Here is a 16,968-nt window from a genome sequence, read left to right as displayed (position 1 = left end):
AAAACTAAAACATAAAAACCATGGTTTACAAAATTCTAACTATACCAATGAGCATGGACTGAAAGCATGTTTTCCTTTAATCCCAAATGTCTATAGTTTCCAGGGCTCTGGTCCCTCTGGCCAGAGGGAAAGCCCTAACCAAAAACTTACGTCATCGTCCAGAAAGATGCTATACTCACAAGGACCTACTGTACACACAGTTTGTCATCCTGATTTTTTTTAAAATTCATACTATATTTTGAAGATTGCTCCGTTTCCATCTTTTTAATGGCTGTATGGTATTCCGTTATAAAAATGGATCAGTATTTACCAGTTATTACATGTAAGCTATGTCCTGAATTCTTAGGGCAGGATCTAATTCTGATAAATGATCACGCAACATACACACCTGAGTTAAAATGTATTTATCAGCTTACCGTCCCTCTCTCAGAGGCACGCTTTGTCATTTGCTCGTCTGTCAAGACACACACACCATCTTGTGGTGAAGTCTGCGCCAAGCACTGTGATTTGTGGGCCAAAAGGGCAGCCTCCAGGGTCAAACCTGCCTGCGTTCCGTTCTTGGTTCTGTGCCTTGCTCTCATGCATCCTTAAGCTACTTAACCACCCTCTCTGTGCCTTAGTTGTCTCCTCTCTCAAACAGAGTATTAGTCACAGTAACTGCTTCATGGAATTGCAAATACCAAGGGAGATCATCTTGGCGAGTTACTACAGTGCCTGGCACAGAAGTTGAAAGACTGTGAGCTATCCTCACGCACAGAGCATTGGCTAAATAGTAAACGATAAAAGTAATGTGACTCCTGACTCAATGTGTAGCCGAAAGATCGAAGGGGAGTTTTTCCTCTTTGATTAATTACAGGAAGTTAGTACTAGCTAACACAGCATGTGTAAGAAGGCCGTGTTGCTATATGGGGTGTGCGAACCGGGAAGCCTTTCCAGGCCATCTCTGCCATGACTCCCTAAAAACATGTCCACCCTGTCATCTTACCTCAGAGAATGTTGTCACCCATCAAAACCTCTCACAAAACAAGTGTCATGTAGATACTTTGTCTCTTCCTCGGGGTTGTCCCTCTTCCTCTGTCTTTCTTCCCCTTTTGGAGAATGTGGGTGAGAAAATGGAGGTGGTGAGGGGATTTTGCTTGTGCTCTTGGAAACTTTATTTTTTAAACATAATATGCTTTGAAAAAGGAAAATAGGGGCGCCTGGGTGGCAGAGCGGTTAAGCGTCTGCCTTTGGCTCAGGGCGTGATCCCAGTGTTATGGGATCGAGCCCCACATCAGGCTCCTCTGCTGAGCCTGCTTCTTCCTCTCCCACCCCCCCGCTTGTGTTCCATCTCTCGCTGGCTGTCTCTATCTCTGTCAAATAAATAAATAAAATATTTTTTAAAAAAAGAAAGAAAAAGGAAAATAAACATGTGCAAGCCAACCTATAGCACCATTCTCTCTGCTTTGATCTTTCCAAGCCTATCTGTGTGTTTACACAGCATGAGATACTTCCAGTGAATTCTTCCAGTGTGTTCGAGGGGAGACTGTTGTCCTTAACGATGATCAAAGGGCTTTCTCTGCTCTGTGTCCACTCCTGATGTTCTGAGTCTGGGTTCAGCTGCCCCATAAAGATCTATAAGAGAAGCTTGCACTGATCTCAAAGTCAAAGCTCCTACATCCTGAGCAAGCCTTTATGAATGTCAGAGATTCATACTTGCCTTAAGTCAAAGGCTTTGAAATATTTACAGTGTATGCTTTAAAAAAAATTGTGGTTTATGTGTTACTATTCTCTCATGGTCCTCAGAGGGGAAGTATGAACAATTCTGCCACCTTCTCCTAAAACTAAGAATTCTTGGAAACAAGTCACGGAATCCATGAGAAACTGAAATGCTAAACATGGACATTTTTCAAAGAAGGAGCTCAGTAGAAGACAGATGCCCATTTTGTCAGCGATGAGGTTCTGTGATGGTGTGAGAGCGGAGGTCCNTCTGCCACCTTCTCCTAAAACTAAGAATTCTTGGAAACAAGTCACGGAATCCATGAGAAACTGAAATGCTAAACATGGACATTTTTCAAAGAAGGAGCTCAGTAGAAGACAGATGCCCATTTTGTCAGCGATGAGGTTCTGTGATGGTGTGATGGTGTGAGAGCCATCACTTGCTGCTCATGGTTCTGGCCACATACACCATCTCTTTTCTCTTGTTTGGGGCACTTACTTATTTACTATTTCCTGCCATGAGCTGGAGACCTTGTGGTACGATTTGCATTCCAAAGGAAATGATGATATTCTGGCTACTTAGAAGGAAAATCATCTCAGGGTCTCTCCTATCCCCCTGGCTACTAACTTTTTAATTTTAGAAATACAAGAGTACAGGGGGTTGGGATAGCGCTTGTGTCAGCCGTGAAGGGGAAGAGAGAAGCAAGCAGGAAAGGGTAGAGAGGGTCTCAAGTTGTGAGCACCTGGCATACAATCTTGGCCATAAACATAACAGGGCGGGCACTTCAAAGCAGATCACCTGTTCAGAGGAGCCCTGTACTGAGTAGAAATGCTCTAGCCTCCTGCCCATTGACTTTGGGTTTGCAAGGGAGAACAGCATGGGGCTTCTAAGACCCCAGCTGTGGGCTGGACTCAGCAGCACAGCACTTCCCTTGGCCTGAGAAGTTATATTTTAAAATCTGTGTGAGGGTGTCAGAGTCTCCAGCACTCCCAAATGTCTTACATCTGGCCTGCCTCAATATACTTTCTGCCCAGCTCCTATAATCATGTGAGTTCCCTGCTCCTGACTATGGATGCCTTTAAAGCAGCTTTTTCTAAAAGTACATGCGTTTAGACGTTAGCAGACCAGAGCAGGGGGTTGACTCGGATTTGGAGGGACTGTGCCTCAAGCCGGCAAAGCAGGCTTTGGAATCAGACTCGAGTTTGAATCCCCGCCCTGCTGCCTGCTGCCGTGTGACCTTAGGCAGGTCACGTAACTTCTCCTGGTCTCAGGCACACAAAGCTCTCTAATGAGGCGAACCTGGAAGACAGCATCCAGGGTCCCTGTCCTGCTCTAACGCTCTGAGTCTCTGCAGCTTTGCTCTTTCAAGTGAAGTAAAGAAAAGAAAAATGGAAAGTAAAACCGAAAGGCAAGCAGGGGTCTTGCAGAGTTTCCGAGGAGCTGTGCCCACCCTTCTGGTCTACAGGGTGATGAATGAAGATGCGCAGAATTGAAGCTTCAGCAGGTGGCATCTCTGAGGGCTCATTCCACCTGGTTCTGCTTAGAGCTGTAGCCGTGCCCTGGCTCTCCGTGCCACTGCAGAAGACGGAAAGTACGAGAACCAATTTTCTCTCTCTGCTTCTTCCTCTCCCTGGTCCGTACTGCGTCCTTCCTCCCTTCTCTGGTAATCATAATCCTGTCCTTTCAAGCCTCGCCTTAAACATCGCATGCGATCCCTCACCACCTCTGGCCTCGGGCTATCCTAAATCCAGCCTGTACCCTCATCTTCCACCTGGAGCTGGCTTTGATGAGCCTGTTTGGCCTCATTGTCACTCCCTCCAATCCCTTTCACCCAGCAACCAGATATAAACAGCAGCTGAAACAGAATCAAGCTCCAGATCCTTTGTTTACTTCTCTCCAACCAGCCTGGTCATCTTTCAGTTCCTCCAGTCACCACCCACTTCACACACACACACACACACACACACTCCCTCCATCACTCCCCCCAGCCCTCAAACATTTCTCTTCCTCTGTCTGGATGATCTCTCCCCCACTCTTGAGCTGACTAACTCCTACTCACCCCCAGAGCACAATTTCCACGGCCACGCACTCACTACACCCATATTCATCATAACTTCCTATATTTTCCTGCATCGTCCGGAAGAGAGGTAGAAACCCTATATTGCTTCCTGTGAAAATCTGATTGGAGTTTGTCCCCTCCACTGGAGCGGAGATTGGCATGAGATCTGGAACTGTGTTGTTCACGGCTGTATCTCCAGCACAGCACTGGGTATATAGTAGGCGCTCAATACAATTTCGTGAATGAATGAATGAATGAATGAACCAACAACATCCCAGATTTCTCCAATTGCAGCTAATTACTCCCGTAGCTCATTGCCGATTCAACATAGATGAACACAGTGCATCTGGCGGTTGTGTGAAGGTCTCTCCAGAAAGAGAATCTTACTTTGTCTTTGTTTCTTTCTTCCAAATGCATATTCATTTTCCTTTCCCTTCTTCTAGCCATTGTATGAAGATGGGCATTTGAGGGAAATGGCCTTTTTGGAAATTAGTTAGGAATATTTCTCTTTTTTTATTTAAGATTTTTATTTATTTGAGAGAGAGTGAAAGCAAGAGAGGTCAGAGGGAGAGGGAGAAGCAGACTCCCCGCTGAGCAGGGAGCCTGATGTGGGGCCTGATCCCAGGACCCTGAGATCATGACCTGAGCCGAAGACAGATGCTTAACCGACTGAGGCAGCCAGGCGCCCCAGGAATATTTCTTTCACTGCTCACAGAATCTAACTGCCTGTGTGCCCACAGGGGACAAAAACATAAACATATGCCTTCCTTCATCTCTTAAATATCTACACAGCCATTACTAAATTAACACCCTATTAAAAAAATAACTTGTGAGTGGCCTCAGAGAGCATTGCAATTGTTGTTAGGTTCTCTCGTGGTGGGCTGGCCGCTGCTTCCAAGGGTTATCTGTGAAGAGCTTAGCACGGTGCCAGGAACATGGGTGCATGCTAAGTGTTTGCTGCTGCTGTTTCTCTGCCCCACACCGCCCATCGGCCCAGATACATCTGGCTTCTCTTGTCAGCGTGCCTAGAGGCTCAGCATCTCAGTCCTGTGGGGACACAGAGGAGGAGACTAGCCTTACGTGGTCAGGGACACCTCTGCAAGAAGGGACTTTCGTGCAGGGACAGCCTCTGCAGGAGGTGACCTTTGAGCTGAGGTTGGAAGGAGGAGCCAGTCATGCAAAGATCTGGTGGAAGAGTGGTCTAGGCAAGGGCAAAGGTCCTGAGGTGGAAGCAAGCTTAGTGCATCTGGGGAAAGGGAGAGAACAATGTGATGGAAGGAAAATTAACAAACTGGTGGGCCTGCATGGCAACCAGGCAGGGAATTTGGTTTTGTTCTAAGTGTATTTCTAAGCCATTGGAGGTTTTTAAATAAACCAACACAATCTGATTGGTGGATATAAATACTTAGGTGTATAAATGTCTGGAGAATGGATTGTAAAGGGAATGAATGGTGCAATAATAGATGTGAGGAGTGCATTAGAGTCCAAGCGACCTGAGATGAGTCGTTTGACCTCTCTGACCCTCAGTCTCTTCCTCTGCAAAATGAGGATAAGAAAACCCACCTCTGAGGCTTCTGAGAGTTAAGTCATATAATGACTGGATCGCCCCCAACACAGAATAGGGCCCCATTCAATATGGTCCCCTGCTTCCTAGATGAAGAGCCCCAAGATGCCTCACTTGTGTGAAATTCTTCTCTTGGAACAGAAACTGATGGGCTTTGTTAGTAAAACTCTTGAGATACTGACTGATTGCATGAGGCATCCAGAGACATCCCCGCCAACTAGAACAAAGGGAATTAAGTGATAGCAACATGCATAGGCTTTCCCTTTGCGGGCAGTTTGCAGCCTGTAAGGTAGGCGTGGTGGACTGCAGGCTGCAGGCTGGAAGCACAGAGTAATAAGACTGGGGCTGTCCATCTTGGACAGCTGTGGGCGCCCAGTGGAGTGGCTGATCGTACGAGCCCACTGTTCTCTCGAAAATAGTCGCTGCCGCTCGCCATAGACAAATGCACCGACGGGGCTGATGCCAGTCTAGACCTTTCCGAGCAGCTGCCATGCTACAGCAACTGCTCTGTCTGGACACACACGTGATCTTATTTCTAGACAAATGCAAGCACAGCTCAGGTGGTCAGCTTTTTCTTTTATGGCTGCGTCAAGCGTATTTCATGAAGTTGTGGTGATTGGTTGGAGACTGTGTGTTTGTTTTCTCACCAGTGTGGACACTTGAAGTGCAATGTTCTTCAAGGTAAAATCATGACCCGCAAGTGAACATAAAATGAACTCATGTCAAAGATTTTATTAAACGGATTAGTTAACGAGAGAACCAGTAAGATGTTCAAACTGGGTCAAAGAGCGTTTAGGAATCTAGGCAGTTGTAGGCAATTTAATAAAGGATTATTAAGAGAGGATTGCAGGGCTAGTTATAAATCATAACCTTTCAGTTTCTTTTCTTACTATACAGAGATTATTTTTAACTAGAAAAAAAATCTAGTAAATAACATGGAACGTCACTAAATCCTGGCCTTTAATTGGTACTCTTTATAAGATTCTAAAACTTTGTTCCCTCTAAATGCTTCATCCCTGCTGGATTCCCCAAGCTGGAAGCACACTCACACCACATTCACGGGACAGTTTCCGAGTGCATAGACTAGCCAGGTCTTGTGGTCCATCTTTTGGACCTCTTGGTGGTCATTGTCACCAAAGGCCACCTAATGAGATGGACAGAGAGTCTCAGAGAGCCTCCTTTTCATCCGACTCTAGAAAGAAACAGGAGCTCTCATCTCAGTGCTGTGTGTCCATTTATCTCCCAAAGACTTGAACACAAGACCATTACATTACTCAGCTTTATCCACCCATTAACTAAAAATGCAGCCAATGAGCACCTGCTGTGTGCCGGAAGCTGGGGATACAGTTAGAGCAAGGAAGGTGTCCTCTTCCTGAGCCAGAGCTCTAGCCCAGGCATAGACACCAAGTAGACGACCATCACTTACTCAATGAATTGTATGTGAATGTCCTCAGTCCTCACATGGAAAAGCATCGAGCAAAAAAATGGGGAGAACTAGTGTAGTCTGAAGGAGTCTGGGTGTCAAGGAATCCTTTTGCAAAGAAGGGACATCTAAGAGGAGTCTGGAAAGACGAGGGGGTCTGACTAGGCACACAGCTGCCGGCTCTCGGATAGAGGGAACAGCCTGTGTGAAGGACTCAGGCCCCCACCAAGGGTGGTGCTCCTGTGGGGCTGATGAGGAAGTGATACCACGAGCCTGGAGATGTAGGCGGGAGCGGAATCTCTCAGGGCCCCGAAGGTTTGGGCAGAGTATGGGCTATGGGGTGCCGTGGAAAGTTCACAGAGTGGACCATCCCATGATCAAAATTGGTATCCCCGAGCTCAGGCACAGGGATCAGTGCCGCAGCTTGCAAAACATTCAGCCAAGGTCGGCTGCCCTTGTGAAGGAATATGCAGGTGGCCAAGGGGACACTTCGTGGAGTCCCTCCCACCCAGAAGGCAATCGGTGTTTGTTAGCCCTAGCTGGGTTTTCTGCTTTTCGGTGTAACCCCATGCACTCAGCCCACCTCCAAGCAGTGAGATTTGTGCCGTTCCTCTCAGGCGAGGGTTGCTGGTTCACCAGGGCTGGGAGAGGAGACGCCCACAGGCAAGAGTGTCCTTCAGAACACACACGCCTCTAACACTCAGGGCCATGTTTCTTCTTTTTAAAAAGGAGTTATTTTCCAAGAATGTGTTTTTAAAAATCTCAAGTTTCCATGACAAAGATTTTAAAACAAATGCACCATCCGACCAAGAGCTCATGCCAAGGGTCATGGGGTGCGAGGAAATGGGCAGTCTCGTTCAGAGTGGACGGAAGTGTACATGGGTCAACCGTGCCTGAGGGCAATGAGGGAAGGGGAGGATTTCACCCACCTGGACATTTCACCCACCTGGGCATTTCTCTGTGGAAATAAATAAGGAGAGTTGCAAATATTTAATGATAAAAACGATCGTCTTAGCACTGTTTGTAATAGCTAAAAACTGGAATTAGCTAAAATGTCCCAGAACCAGGAACGACAAGCATCCTCACCGGCACCATGATTTAAAGGGATGCTGAGTGAAGAAAGCTGTTCATAGACATGGAAAAATGTTCATAACCTATTATTAAATGAAAAAAAAAGCAGATTGTAAAACAGTATGTAGCACATGATCCCATGAGTTTTTTAAAATACAACCGAGTCTGGGCATATATATGAACCAATATGCACAAGATCCAAGAGGTCATGAACCAAAGGAGTGACAGGGATTGTCTGTGGCAGTCTTTTCTGTTTTCTTCTCTTTGCTTATCATTATTTTGTACCCTCTCTGTCCTGCACTTTTATTGCTCTTGTAGTAAGAAGAAAGCTCCATGTACAGAATACATTCATGATCTCCTAGGACCACAACTGCAGTAGACGTTTTGTGGGATTGTCAGTGTCTGCATGAAGGGTCTCTACTTAATGCTTCTCAGGTATACAGGCAACAGTGTGTCTCTAAATGCAGAGAGACCTCACTGTGTGCTTAAGATGATCCTTTTTAGCAGTTGGACATTCATTCCATTTTTGTAACAGAAAAACTTCACGCAAAAAATAAAAAGCAACACTTCTTTTTTTTTTTTAAGATTTTTTTAATTTATTTATTCAACAGAGATAGAGACAGCCAGCGAGAGAGGGAACACAAGCAGGGGGAGGGGGAGAGGAAGAAGCAGGCTCATAGCAGAGGAGCCCGACGTGGGGCTCGATCCCACAACGCCGGGATCATGTCCTGAGCTGAAGGCAGACGCAAAAGCAACACTTCTTAACGGATGTAATGGGATGGCTGGTCATTTTTGCGTTGTTTTATTTACAAACTGTATGTACTAGGAGCTAATGAGTATAAAAAGATAATTAAATTTAGTTAAAGAAAGAAAAGAGTAACTGGAAGGATAAATACCAAAGTGGTCTGAAAACTTACCTCTGAGTGGTGGGATTATGAGTAATTTTCACTTCTTTTTGCTTTTCTTTATTTCCTCATTTTTCTGTGATAAGTGTGCATTGATGTAGTAACAGGGGGTCACGTTAAAACCCATAGAAACAAACTGCCTTCATTTAATTACAGCAAAAAATCCACATAAGAAGGAGGCTTACCTGTTGCTGGCCTGAGACGGGGTGATTTTCCTTTGAGGACCGTGTGGCTCACAGAAAGAGCATGAATCTGAGAATTAGGGAGACTGACTGGGTTTTTTTTTTTTAAGATTTTACTCATTTATTTGAGAGAGAGGGAGAGAGTGGGCATGAGCAGGGGGAGGAGCAGAGGGAGAGGGACAAGCAGACTCCCTGCTGAGTGCAGAGCCCAACAGAGGGATCAATCCCAGGACCCCAGGATGATGACCTGAGCTGAAGGCAGATGCTTAACCGACTGAGCCACCCGGGGGGCCCCTGACTGCATTTTGATCCTGGCTGCGTGACCATAGACTAGTCACTAACTCCCTGTCTCTGCTTCATCACTCCCCCATTAATGAACATCAACTGAGCATCTCTCAGGCACCTGAATTTGTGTTTGATGTAGGCGACAGAGCAGCAAATAAGTGAGATATGGTCCCAGCAGTCATGGAACTTAGAATCCAATTCAGGAGAAAAATAACAACCCGACAAAGAGCACAATGATCATTAGGACAGTAACATCCAACCTTTATTGAGCACCTACTAAATGCCAGGCACCGTTCAGTGAGCTTTACGTGCGTAACAACCCTTTTCATTCTACCCCTGCGGCAGATATTATCGTTAGTCCCATTTGACAGATGAGGAAACTGAGGCCCAGAGACAGATAATCTGCTCAAAGGCTCACAGCTAAGAAGTCGCAGAGCCGGGATTTCAATTCAACTCTGTGCGCTGCTGCCATGTCCCCCGCAGCTCACCATCATCACAAATGAAAACAGTGCCCCAAGAGCACATTCAGGAGCTTGACAAGTTAGCCTGCACTGAGGACATGACATTTCACCAGAGACCCCGAGGGTGGGTAGGAAGAAATCAGGCAAAGAGTAGGGACAAGAGCCTGTGGGGTCAAGGAAATGTATGCATGTCCTCTAGTGTTTCTGAGCCAATGGCATTGGTGAGGGGTTGTTGGCAACAGTGATAACGATGAATTCTTTCTCCTCCTGCGCCCAGACACTCTTGGCCAGAGCGCTTTATGACAACCACCCGGACTGTTCCTACGAGCTGGCTTTCTGCAGAGGAGACATCTTGACCATTCTGGAACAAAACGTGCCTGAAAGCGAGGGCTGGTGGAAGTGTTTGCTCCATGGGAGGCAAGGTCTGGCCCCTGCCAACCGCCTCCAAATCCTCCCTGAGGCCCCCGCAGACAGGCCCTGTCCCCCTTTCTTGAGAGGCCTGGAAGAAGCTCTTGCCAGCTCCGAGGAGCCCTACCAGGTACCCACCCTGCTCAAGCCCCCAGCTCCAGGCCCCGTGTATGAGCACATGAAGAGCTGGGTGGAGGGGCCTCCACCCACCACCGCCCAAGTCTACGAATTCCCTGACCCCCCTGCCAGCGCCAGAATCATCTGTGAAAAGACTCTAAGCTTTCCAAAACAGGTATGCAGCCTTCCAAATAAAACTGGTGGGTCAAGGGGTATGTAACACCCAGGGGCTGACCTCGCCCTTGAGTTCTCGGTGTCCATCAGGAGGATGAATGTGCAAAGTGGGAACCTGGTCCCCTTTGATTGGGTGATGATGGGGGAGCTTGTATTTGGCCCCCAATTCAGTTGTCACTAATATTCTTGGCCCTCCAGTGATTCCCCTCCCCCGCCCACTCTCCAAGACATCCACACTTTGGCAGGAAATCGAATGTTTAGTGGAATTGTTCATGAAACTATTAAGGACTTTTGCCGTGACCTTTCTGGACACTAGGACTTCTAGGGATGGGTTCAAAGGCAAGAAATTCCCCAACAAATTTAACACCTATAGTCTCTTCAAACGAGAAACTTTACTTCCAGAATTGCTACAGAAATACCCAAGGAGGCAAGCATACATCTGGGTGAGAAGACCATGGCCATAATAGCATTTTTTGTTATAGGGAAAAATTGAAGATGCCTACATGTTTGTTAATGAGGGGATTGGTTACATAAATGTTTGTTATCCCTACAACATACTGGCACTTGCCAAAAAAAGATGAATTTGTTCTAGGAGGCCCGTATAAGAGAGAAAAAATAACCATTTAAACAAAACCAAACAAGCAAACACAAAACAACAAAACAAAGAAAACGCAAACAACTACAGAGGTTCCCTTAGGAAGTGGAGTTGGTCACTCTAATGTTCCCGGTGCCTGCGTCTATGCCTGGCCTGGGGCGGGTGTCCAGTCAATGAGCAGAGAGGTCAGGAAGTTTGTTTGTGTGTTATATACAGTATGTATGACATCTGCAATTTTCAAAAATAGCTTTTTTAAAAAAACAGAGGAAAAGAAGCACTAGGTAAATGCAGAATGAAAACTTTTTTTTTTTAAGAAATGGAGAGGAATTTAAAGAAGAAAGGAGAAAAATAATGTATTGCTGTCCCCAGGCCCAGGCCTTGATGAGGTGATAAGCACGCAGAACAGACTTGCGTGGTCTTCAGCCACAGTGGGCATTTCCTGCTCGCTTTGCTTTCAGCTCAAAGGACACATCCCACCTGGCCCGAGCTCCGGGCAGGGGTCCTGGCAAGGTCTGTGTCCAGGAAGGCCGCTTCCCCCCACCCACGTACGTGCTGGGGACCCTGNAAGAAGCACTAGGTAAATGCAGAATGAAAACTTTTTTTTTTTAAGAAATGGAGAGGAATTTAAAGAAGAAAGAAACATAATGTATTGTTGTCCCCAGGCCCAGGCCTTGATGAGGTGATAAGCACGCAGAACAGACTTGCGTGGTCTTCAGCCACGGTGGGCATTTCCTGCACGCTTTGCTTTCAGCTCAAAGGACACATCCCACCTGGCCTGAGCTCCGGGCAGGGGTCCTGGCAAGGTCTGTGTCCAGGAAGGCCACTTCCCCCCACCCACGTACGTGCTGGGGACCCTGGGAAGGTCCTGCTAACCACGAGGGCCTTCCCCACACCATTTCCAACCATGGAAAGGTGTTGATTTCTTTAAATATTTTGAATACTTCAGATTTGCTAAGGCCCTGGGCTGCCAGGTGGAGAACAGCTGCCATTCCGAGGCGTGGGCTACAAACCCCACAAAGACGCTGGTCAAGCCTTCCGCAGCAGCCCACGAGGTCGGCCCTGGAACAGCTGGTCCACGTCGAGGCCCGGCATGCTCAGCTGGCTAAGCAGCTGACTCAGAGCGGGGCCTTGGGGGTGGTTCCTCCGCAAACAAGTGGCCTCTGCTGAAGTTAATTTGGGTTTCCCCTTCTCCCTAAAAGGCAACTGCATGCCATGTCCGCTGTTCACTGGGTGTCCCCGGCACCCGAGCTCAGGCAGGCTCCTACCACTTTAACGTTTGTTAAATGAATGAAGTGACCATGGAGCCCAGCTTCTAGACTGGCATCATATACAGAGAAAGTTGAGTTTACTCTCTAAACCTAACTCAGCGAAGGTCAGGGAATTGGCTGGGAGATTTGCCCTTGACATGAAGCGTGTCTGTGACAGGAGCCCTCCCTTGTGTAAGGCCGTGGCCGTGGACAGAAACCACAGCCACCAATGGGGAATTCAGAAACCAGAGGCGCTTGGCCACTTTGGAGGCTCCTTGAGGTGGGCGCAGTAAAACACCTGGGGAACTTTCCTGCTTTTTTCTCCTGCTTGCGTTTCCTGCGTGCCTGCCCCATCTACATTTTTGCTCCGTCTTCCCCCACTTTTTGTTTGTATCACCTTCTCTGCTCTTGTTGGGGGGGGCGGTCTCTTACAGCAAGGGGTGCCACATGTGGCCTGGAAATCGGCAGTGCTGGGTCACCTGGCTTCCGGGGCAGCCACGGCGTGCTGGGAAATGGACACATCCCAACACCACTCTGTACCTCTCTGTCTTGCCCTGTCATTTCTTTTTTTTTTTTTAATATTTATTTATTTATTAGACAGAGAGAGACAGCCAGCGAGAGAGGGAACACAAGCAGGGGGAGTGGGAGAGGAAGAAGCAGGCTCCCCGCGGAGGAGCCTGATGTGGGGCTCGATCCTGGAACGCCAGGATCACGCCCTGAGCCGAAGGCAGACGCTTAACGACTGCGTCACCCAGGCGCCCCTTGCCCTGTCATTTCTAAGCGCTCCTTGAATTTGTGCCTTCTGGNGACAGCCAGCGAGAGAGGGAACACAAGCAGGGGGAGTGGGAGAGGAAGAAGCAGGCTCCCAGTGGAGGAGCCTGATGTGGGGCTCGATCCCGGAACGCCAGGATCACGCCCTGAGCCAAAGGCAGACACTTAACGACTGCGTCACCCAGGCGCCCCTTGCCCTGTCATTTCTAAGCGCTCCTTGAATTTGTGCCTTCTGCTAATTCTAAGTAATTCCACCTCTGGCTCTACCACAAGGAGGAAGGAGCTAGAAGTGGATAAAACCCAGTTCAGGAACTTCTGAGCCGCGAAGAGGCAGACCTCTCCGTCCTGCTTGTGTAGTCGGGGGGGTTAGCCCTGGCTCTGCAGTGGGCAGAAGCGCTCGCTAGAACCAGGCAAATCCAGCCACTAGCTTTGCGCTGTGTTTCCAACGGGCAGTTCACAGGCGTGGAACCGGCCCAGGTGACCCACTGCACAGACTCTCCTTAGCTCTGCATTGACGATCACTAGATCAAGGCTCGGTGGGTCTGGAGAACGACTCATCATGTTATGAAGGAGGGAGCTAATTCCTAGGGAGATGAAGGGGCCCATCCAAGGTCACAGGGGGACGAATACCAGGGACCGAAGCTTCCCTGTGCCTGTGCATGGCTGCCGAGGCCCCTAGACCGTGCGTGTCCTTGTGCCTTGTTTCCCTGACTCTGTGACTGTCGCTATCTGTTCTTCGCAATTAGCTTTTTTTTTTTTTAAAGATTTTATTTATTTGNCCTAGGGAGATGAAGGGGCCCATCCAAGGTCACAGGGGGACGAATACCAGGGACCGAAGCTTCCCTGTGCCTGTGCGTGGCTGCCGAGGCCCCTAGACCGTGCGTGTCCTCGCCCCTCGTTTCCCTGACTCTGTGACTGTCGCTATCTGTTCCCCGCAATTAGCTTTTTACTGAAACGTAACCTACAGGTCCTAAGGGGACAGCTTAGTCATTAGTACCCGGGTCAAGAAACAGAACAAAACCAGCACCCAGAAGCCCCTCACGCGTTCTCCTGGTCACTTCCTCCAGGGTAACCACTATCCTGAGCTTTGTTTTACTTTTTATTCCAACTTCCTTAATATAATATGCTGGCCTGACTTTTTTTTTTTTTTAATCACCATACGAAGAACATATTTGATGTTGGTTTGCCTTCAGAAAGGGGAATCTTTCTTATTTCAAGTGAAAAGGGTCCAACTTCCTAGTGGAATTATTCTCGGACCCACTAGTTCCTAAACTGGCGTTTCCTTCCGTCCCCCTAAACCTTTCGAAACCGTGGTTCTCAAACATGTTCCTTAATTGATTGCCACCTTGAACCTCTGTGTTCCAAGAAACACTGGGAATTTCTGAATCAGCTTCCTCCACCTGAAATTCCACACACAGGAAAGCCCCTCTCTTCTCTGTGGGTGGTCTACCCACAATGTCAGCTACATCAAGACAAGGGGCTTGGGGTCCTAGGGGGTAAGAGGCAATGGGAGTGCATTTGGAAAAGCTCTGTGGTAGGGGAGAGCTTGGGGTGTCAGAATAAGCCGGACGTGGAGGCGATGGCCCATGACCCTTCGTATAGGGCTCAACCTCAGTCCGACTGCAAAGCAGGCTGCTGTCTCCTTGGGTTGAGGTAGATGGCGAATGTCCCATCTGACACATCATGTCACAGACTCTATGTTGGGGATGAAAAGTGAGCCTGCTTCTCCGACAAGACTGGGATGTTTCCTTCTCACTGATAGAACTTCAGACTGCAGTGCTCCCAAGAGCCTAGGATTTTAGAGAACCAGGTTTCTCTGTGAGTACGGAAGCAGTCATCATTCAGAGGGAGGTTATTCNTGCATTTGGAAAAGCTCTGTGGTAGGGGAGAGCTTGGGGTGTCAGAATAAGCCGGACGTGGAGGCGATGGCCCATGACCCTTCGTATAGGGCTCAACCTCAGTCCGACTGCAAAGCAGGCTGCTGTCTCCTTGGGTTGAGGTAGATGGCGAATGTCCCATCTGACACATCATGTCACAGGCTCTATGTTGGGGATGAAAAGTGAGCCTGCTTCTCCGACAAGACTGGGATGTTTCCTTCTCACTGATAGAACTTCAGACTGTAGTGCTCCCAAGAGCCTAGGATTTTAGAGAACCAGGTTTCTCTGTGAGTACGGAAGCAGTCATCATTCGGAGGGAGGTTATTTGGACACTTGACAGCTGACCGTGTCCTGGGGAGGAATGTCTGTCCCATTTGCTTTGCAGCTGCTTTATCTGCATCTGCTATTCCAGCCTGATCAGTGGTGGGACCCACTGGTCCCCGACCGCTGCCTCAAGCTGTAGACTTTCTTTCACCCCAAAACAAGCAAATAACTAAGTAGATACCCGCATTTCCTTCACGCCACGCCGGGGTGCCCTGGTGAACAAAGGGACTCTGATCTAGCCTCCACATGGACTGCCCTCCCCGTCTGCACGTATTCAGGTCCTTACCATCCACGTNTCGTGAACAAAGGGACTCTGATCTAGCCTCCACATGGACTGCCCTCCCCGTCTGCACGTATTCAGGTCCTTACCATCCACGTGATCCAATTCAGAAAGCCCTTTCCAGTGACAGGTTCCTGGGGACCCAGTGGGAAATGCAGTCTCCCTCTGCCAAGCTCTCTGGACTTGACCCTTTCCTCTCCTCCAGGCCCTGTCTTGCTTTCCAGCCTGCATCCTGGCTGTGTCCACACCTTATTTCCCCCTTTAGACCTTGACCTTGGCAGACAGCATTCACTCCCCTATAAAATCACCCATTCCTGGGCCCCTCCTGGAGACGTTCTGATGTGGAGCCGGGCAACTGTATCATTTTTAAGTTCGCCAGGTGGTTGATTCCCTGGCCAGGTCTGGAAGCTGCGACCCCTGGAGCAGCCAGCATGGTACCCAGTGTAGACTGGACATTCATGAGTACTGGAAGATTCACTGGAATCCAGTTATAGGCACAGTCTCCGAGCCTGAGGGCCACCCTCGGTCTGGTCACCTCCTGCTGCCCCATTGACCCTCGTCCCCAGCAACACGTCCTGAGGCAGGCCTCTGCTCCCTCCCCACCCCCTTGAGTCCCTTCACTTTACACTCTTTAAGCCTCTCCTGTCCAGCTTACTGCTGTATCCCCAGCATCAACAGATGAACATGGTAACACCCCCAGATTTGAATCACATCCCTGGATCCCTCGAGAACGTCAGAATTACCTGGCAAGCTTACTGATAACTGCAGATTCCCAGGCTCCAGGGCAGGACTCAGAGACCCCAGTACAACTGACACGGGGCCTGGGAATCAGCATTCTAGCCTGTTCCCCACGGGAGGCAGACTGCTCACCATCACGGGGCCTCCCCTCCCACGTCCCGGGTCCGAGGTCTGAGCGGAGGGCCACGGGTCAGGGGTGCAGGGACACGGCCTCTGTGCTGTTGAGGCTGCCTTCATTGTATGAGGGCAACTTAGAACATGATCTGTGGACTCCGCAGTGACGTCTCCTTCCCTTGGCTCTTCTCTGTCTCCCCAAGGCCCTTTGCACGATTCCCAGACCTGCTCGGACCTCGTTGCCAACGCTGCCTTCCCAGGTGTATGATGTACCGGCCCAGAGCCGGGGCCCCCCAGTCCTGAAGGTGAGTGTCGGCCCTGGACCTACCCCACTGTGGGGTTCCCCATGCCAGGCAGATTGCTTTTCTGCATTCCCGCAAGTGCCTCCCCGCCTCTCCTCTCCCTGCACCTGTTTCTGAACATCTCTTACTGGCAGGCGGTACGTTCCCAGGCTGCTCCTCCCTGGGCGGGGCAGGCCGGTCATATCCAGCCTCAGCCTCCTGAGAGGCCCTCACCCCCTCCCACACTTTCTGGCCTGGCTCTTGCTCCAGCTCACGTGGAGTCCGCGTCTGGCCCGTGGGTGAGCACACTCTCTCCCTTCGCCAGGACAGACGCCAGGAGCCCAGGCTGCGCCAGCATGGCACAAGCAGAACGAGGGGGACTTGGGCGTAAAA

At 49.0% G+C, this 16,968-nt stretch overlaps 1 protein-coding gene across 6 annotated transcripts in view; it reads left to right on the top strand.

Annotated features, from left to right (window-relative positions):
• The window catches only part of CASS4 (Cas scaffold protein family member 4), a 33,715-nt gene that overhangs the window by 8,859 nt on the left and 7,888 nt on the right, over positions 1 to 16,968 (top strand). For 5 of the 6 annotated variants that reach the window (XM_011227470.3, XM_011227471.3, XM_034641899.1 and 2 more), the window contains 2 exons: positions 9,927 to 10,349; positions 16,498 to 16,599. In XM_011227470.3, coding sequence (XP_011225772.1) covers positions 9,927 to 10,349; positions 16,498 to 16,599 — 525 coding nt within the window. The remainder of the gene's footprint in view (positions 1 to 9,926; positions 10,350 to 16,497; positions 16,600 to 16,968) is intronic. The other variant, XM_034641901.1, reaches the window with a different exon arrangement.

This window comes from Ailuropoda melanoleuca, chromosome 13 (genome assembly GCF_002007445.2).
Source record: "Ailuropoda melanoleuca isolate Jingjing chromosome 13, ASM200744v2, whole genome shotgun sequence".
Taxonomy (NCBI): Eukaryota; Metazoa; Chordata; class Mammalia; order Carnivora; family Ursidae; genus Ailuropoda; species Ailuropoda melanoleuca.
The sequence above is the reverse complement of the archived record's forward strand: the minus strand, read 5'-3'. Positions and strand labels throughout refer to the sequence as shown.